Source organism: Lutjanus erythropterus, chromosome 9 (assembly GCF_056507025.1).
Source record: "Lutjanus erythropterus isolate fLutEry1 chromosome 9, fLutEry1.hap2, whole genome shotgun sequence".
Lineage (NCBI taxonomy): Eukaryota > Metazoa > Chordata > Actinopteri > Lutjaniformes > Lutjanidae > Lutjanus > Lutjanus erythropterus.
The window spans coordinates 18,272,128-18,278,165 of NC_139325.1; the positions used below are offsets into that span (position 1 = coordinate 18,272,128).

At 37.6% G+C, this 6,038-nt stretch overlaps 1 protein-coding gene across 1 annotated transcript; it reads right to left on the bottom strand.

Moving 5' to 3' along the window:
• Nucleotides 1-1,037: 1,037 nt before the first annotated feature.
• dscc1 (DNA replication and sister chromatid cohesion 1) lies at nt 1,038-5,839 on the bottom strand. Its single transcript, XM_084726317.1, has 9 exons — nt 5,477-5,839; nt 4,853-5,021; nt 4,576-4,710; nt 4,153-4,243; nt 3,815-3,953; nt 3,556-3,608; nt 3,291-3,445; nt 2,107-2,255; nt 1,038-1,927 (listed from the first exon to the last, which is right to left on the bottom strand). Exons 1-9 carry the CDS (start codon nt 5,644-5,646, stop codon nt 1,816-1,818), a joined length of 1,173 nt encoding a protein of 390 aa, XP_084582443.1. The 5' UTR covers nt 5,647-5,839; the 3' UTR covers nt 1,038-1,815.
• Nucleotides 5,840-6,038: the final 199 nt, after the last annotated feature.

Sequence of the window (6,038 nt, forward strand, 5' to 3'; positions counted from 1 at the left end):
ACGGGGTAATGTATCAACTGTCTAAAAAAAATGTCGTTTTTTTTAATTCTTTCTGTTGATGCCATTAACAACACATCTGCTCTACATATTGATCGTTCATTAGACACATTACTTCCGTGCAGAAGTCTTACAAAACATGCAGGTACCATATCAAATATTATGCAGGTATTAGAAAATTAAATGCCTTTAAGAACCGTGTATGGAATGATGTGATCATTCTGCTTCAAGAAAAATTCTTTACAGCCAAATTTTTAAAATTTCTACTCTGGAATTATGCACCATAATTTGTCTTTATTCTTAATATAATGTTTAATTCAGTTCAACTTGAAAATAACAATTAGTTTGTAAAACTTGAAATTAAAAATTAAGAAAACCCGCGTCCAAATCTTGCGAGAGTTTCACAAATCTAAGGTTCCCTTCTAACCACAATGCTGGTAGATAGATCCGGGCACAGGAGTGACCAAAACAATGATAGATACTGGGTAGATACCGGGCACCTCGGTAATACTTAGCGGTTCAGACGATACTGTGGTCCGACTTGGAGTTGGTGGACTGGGGCAAAACTCAGGAGTTGGCTCCTGATTTCTATTACCAGCTGTTGATGCTGATGCTTCTTCGGCTTGTTTTTCCTGCTCTTCCCAGCTTCTAAAAACTGGTAAATCCTGTTCGATGCTTGACAGTAAGTTGGTACACTTTTGACAAGTTTGTATAGATTTTTTTTTTTTGTCAAATATTTCAGCAGAGTGCCTAATAACACCTCAAACCTTCAGATTCTTATGGCAAGAACAGCAATACTCGGTCAGACATATTGATATCCATCACTGTCACAGATCTACTATCTATCGATCAAAGCTCATCTTCTTCACATGCAGCTCAGGTCTGCACATTGTAGTCTGTTTATTCAGTCAGTCCAACGACAACTGCTCTTCTTCTTCGTTGCTTTTCAGAGGCAGCCTGTACCCACAATGCTGCATTACCACCTGCCACAGGTTGAAGACTCATTCTCTTCGCTCAGGGATTTGCTCAATTCCTGGATGTCTATGGGATCATGATTATTTTATTTGATTCCATAGATACTACACAATTAAGCCAAGATATCATCATAATGCTACTAACTTCAGACAACACCAAATACACAAAATGTAAAAACTAATGAAACTAGAGGAGTGCACGCAGTAGAATGCAGACCTCCAGTAGGGAATCTGAAAAGTATATTTGGATTTAACTTGTTTTGCAATCATCAACATTTTTATTAGTAACTGTAATTTAATTGCATATCTTTTGTATATATTAAGAAAAATAATGCTAATTGGTACAGTGGTATGTTAGTTTAGCTGCTGTTCCAGGTCCCTTGATTACACACTCAAGCAAGCAAAAAAAACAGTTCTTCCCTAGCCCTCATCCTATTCTCTATAACAAATATCCTGCTCAATCTAGACTCTAAGAGGCCTGAAACCCTCTCACAACAGCCCCTGCACTTCTCCAGTGAATTTTAATTTTTGAACTATCCCTTTAAGGACAACAGGAGACCAAGAAATCCATGTGATAACATGAAAATCTATTTTATTACAAAGATGTAGCATTTTTTTTTTTTTTTTTTACTTATGTAGACTTTTAAACATTTTTTTAACATTTGTATTCCAATTTGTTCTTTTATCAAACTAGCAAGATAAACTGCTGCAAGATATCTGACTGATAAATACCTTCCATGCTAACAAGGCATTAGGAACAAAAATTGTGAGTAAAATAATTTTGACAATTGGAAAAACCTCTGGGACAAAACATAACAACATTAAATTTCGAATGTCAATGAATTCATGTAGCCACAGGCCTTCTGGAGTTGAAGACCTTGATGCCATTTTGCATTGAAGATCGAGCATATTTGGTCAGGAGGGCTCCGGTCGTCTGTTTCTCTCCACACAGGTCTCTGAACAACGAGAAGAGTGAGGAAGGATTACACATTGTAACATATCAGATGGCTAAAGAAATTACTTGTCATTATTTTCTCCACTAATTCCAACAAAACAAATTAAATTAATAAAGTACCGTTATTTTATTCATTTTATTTTAATAATTATGACCATGTCCCAAATAGATGATGCCTACTGTATGTACGGTGTGATGTCATCTTCTGTCCATTTCTCTCTGAGTGAGAAGAGGTGGTTAAAGCGCTCCAGCGTGTCCTCAGGTAGATCCTCCACCCGCAGCAGGCAAATGGTCTCTGGTCGGGAGGCGCGGTCCACCAAGGCGACACTCTGAAAGATTCAGAACGCCGTCAGCACTGCAGCCAGTTTCTCAAGAGATGTCAGTAGAAATGAACAACGATAAACAGTCGTAGCAAGCGGCTGTTTTACTACAAGAACATGGTTATCCACAAAAATATTTCCCACATGTTACGTGATATAATAACAAAACAGAAAGGTATTTATTCCACATCTGACAGGTAGGAATGTTTGAAATTATTTTCAAATTCTATTAAAATGAGGCCAGGTTTATTTTGATGATCTGTAGATCTCTTGTATGAGATTTTAGATTATGTATATGTAGAGATTTTGAGAAAGAAACCTTCTCAAAAACCACTTGAATGAATATTAGGTTCCTTTTCTGCCATATTTTGCCAATCATACATTTATGTAAATCTTACAAACTGGACCATTAACCTTTATAAAGAATGCAGAGATTGCCTGTTCCATTTTATCAGGATTTCTGCAAGTTTCAATGAGTTCAATTTAAGAACTTTTAAGACCTTTTCAGTTCATTTTCATGTTCATACTGGCATAAAAGTGCATTCAGAGTTTGTCAAAGTCATTGTTGGTATTGATTTGCAATAAGTTCAAGATCAATAGCTGACAATTTTTGCAAAAATATAAAAGTGAGAGTGGAAATCCACCTTTATACACACATTAACATGATAAATCAATTTTTAACACCTGTCGAAATTGATGACTTTAATACTTTTTAGGGACCTGCAGAAACCCAGAAACAATATGAAGCTGCACTCTTGAGAGGAAGACGTGTTTCAGATAGAGACAGAGATCTCAACTGTGCAGATTGAATCAATTATTTTATCTTAATCGCCATACCATTGGAATTTGTAATTTAATTTCCATCTCTTCTCTTTAAAGGACTTTGAGGATTGTGTGGAAAAAAGTAGAAAACCTGCATAAAAATGCACATCTTGTACTGTAACTACAACATAGTGAAAAAATAAAACTCCAGCACATATCCTCTACTCAGTATATACTGCAGTATCAACAAGAGAGGTATAGTTAAGAGGGGTACAGGCGTACCTTTAGCTGCTCCAGTCTTGTGCTCATGCCCTCTGGGACGCTCTGCTGCCAGACTTCCTGAAACTCCCTCAGGTTGAACTTTACAGCGTTTTGCAGCAGCAGTAGCGCCATGCCCCGGCACACTTTATCCTCATGTAGTGCATAAAAAACCTTGTCTATATAGAGGAAGGAGGATACAGAGGTGTTAGTACTAGTTTCAGATTGTGTGCTATTCTACTACATATTTACTGATGAAAACATTTTGAGCCTTTATAGATTGTTTTACCATCTTCAGTAAAACGCTTCCCATAGCAGTTCAAACAGTGCTCGATCATCTCTCTGTGAAATGGAAGAAAAGTTGTTGAAGCAAAGTTGAGCTTCGATTAAGAGACTTATTTAGACTTACGATAGATGGTCAGAGTCAGCATAACCTCGTTATGTTATTTGGGTAGTTTTTTCTTGTGTTAACATGGCTAAAAACTTGTAACTGTCAAAATTTTGCTTTTGTTATTGCATGAGCATGAGGATCAGAGACATTTACTTACTTGGGTTCCAGTGGAGCCAACTCTTCCAGACTGGTTTGAAGGGAAACCTTGTTGAAGGACCACGACTCAGAATCCACCAGCTGAGTCACGTGACCAAGCAGCTTCATCTCGTAGTCAAAGTCCAGCACGCGCCAGTAGCCTGATCAACAGAAAGGATTCTCTCTCTAAACACCTGGTAGCTCTCTGTATTGATATGTGTATTGGAAACTATAGTTAAGAACAGAACTGCACTGTACCTCCCAGGGGCACCGTAAAGAAAATGATTTTGTACCCGTTTACCCACCCACCATACATGTAGTTATTATACATGCCTTTATTGTTCAAATGTCACTATTTACCATCTATCTGACAGGCATGGATGGTCTCTAAATGGGTCTTCAACTCTTCTTCACTGGCCTGGATCCTCTCCAACAGATCCTCCATAGTGTACTAGTAACAGAAACACAGGAAACCCCTTTTTAACTGCTACACTAACATTCAAAAGAAGGGAAACATTCTTACATCTTAGCTATACTCAAATGTATGGTTCAAAAGGCATTTATCTCCAGTAAAAAGAGGACAAACCACATACAAATATTGACATAGAAGCTCTATATTCTTTCATTAAATGCATGACATGAGGCAGTCAGTTGCATGTAAGGTAAAGGTACCAGTCTTTTACCAAGACTACTAAGAGTAAAAACTTGACATTATTGGTCTGTATACAAAGTCCTACAGGACATTATGACTAACTTATGACTAACACTCTAGAATATGCTTACCCTGTTTTCTGTATTCTCCTCCTGCCCTGCCAAAGCAGGTCCATTGTAAGGATTCTCCATTAAAAGGTTCTTCAGTTTCTTCAGTTTGGGACGCTGTTTCCTCAGTTCCCAGTAGCTGTTACAAAATCCCCAGATCTACAACAGAAGTAGGATATTGTTAGTGTATGTGGGTCATAAATGCAATTAACTTTTGTGTGTACATGTACCCAGTAATTGTGTCTGTTTGTGTGGTTGTTACAGTATACCAGGCAGGTATCTGTGTGTGCCATTTCCATACCTGAGTGTGCACCAGGTGAGAGCTGTCCTGGCTGTTAGTTAGCTGATCTGGTGTCCTGCATTCTGGTACAAAGAGCAGCAGGTTGGATGTGTCAGCTATTTTCAGATCATAGGTTTTGTCACCAGTACAGAGAACCGCACGCTCATCCTTATCCCCTCGAATCACTAGACTGGAAGAGGAGGAAATTATATCCAATAAAAAAATGAAGAAAGAAAAATGACAGTTATTTAATAATAAATCTGATGTATACAGTAGTTTTGTTCACATAAAAATTGTTTTTCCTTTCAACTTCAGGTGCTTCTGCTTTACTTCTTTAATAAAATCAAATAAAAGTAGCCAGCCATGAACAAAGCATGAGCAAAAAAAAAAAAAAAAAAAAAAAAAAAAAAAAAAAAAAAAAAAAAAAGGCATAAACTGTTGGCACTAAAGTTTATGCGTGTAAGGCACTGGCATAAAAAGACTCACTGGTTCCACTCTCTCAAATGACAGATTTACCTTTTTACGTTATTGTAATTAAATAAACTTTCGATTTTGGACTTGTATTAGATAAAACAAGCCCTCTGACGATGTCACCTTGGCACCGTGGCAGAACAGAATAACACGGGACACAAATTAAGACCTCACCTTTGCCCAGCTTCTATGTGTTTACACAGTGTGTCGTCCAGCTCCATTAGGCAGTAGTCTGCAGATGAGACGTTTTCCCCGAAAGACAGACAGTGAATTGTTTTCTGCAGGTCCTCCTCTTTCAGCTTGGCTATCTGCAGAGTGGCCTGAACCTCCTCTAATGTTCTCATATTGGCTCAGACGGCGACTTAGGTCGATAACGTGTCGATTAACTGGTCGGTTTTCACTCGCAAAACAAACTGTCACAAACGATGTAATAATGTATAATGTATAAAACCAGTCCAAATTGACGTTAAATTGTATCAATACTCGCTGACTGTCAAATTTCCCCGCTCTCTTTCTGTCGCGGGAAGGAAGTGTAGTAACTACGTAGAGGTGCGACGCCAAAATAGAACCGGGTGGAAACCACTACTCGACAGATAACTTTAATAAATGCTAAAATAATGATCCTCTATTTATATAAAGGTAGTTATTGAGATATATAAGTATGTAACTTGAGCGTAGCCATGAAATAACTATAACAAATGTTTCACGAGCTAATTATAATTAAACTTGTAACATA

Excerpts from the sequence above, each read along its gene's own strand:
- dscc1 (XM_084726317.1), bottom strand. The coding sequence starts at position 5,646 with ATGAGAACATTAGAGGAGGTTCAGGCCACTCTGCAGATAGCCAAGCTG. Across the intron at positions 4,711-4,852 it reads CTCACCTGGTGCACACTCAG|ATCTGGGGATTTTGTAACAG; the intron begins GTATGGAAATGG and ends CTTCTGTTGTAG. Across the intron at positions 2,256-3,290 it reads CAAGACTGGAGCAGCTAAAG|AGTGTCGCCTTGGTGGACCG; the intron begins GTACGCCTGTAC and ends TGAATCTTTCAG.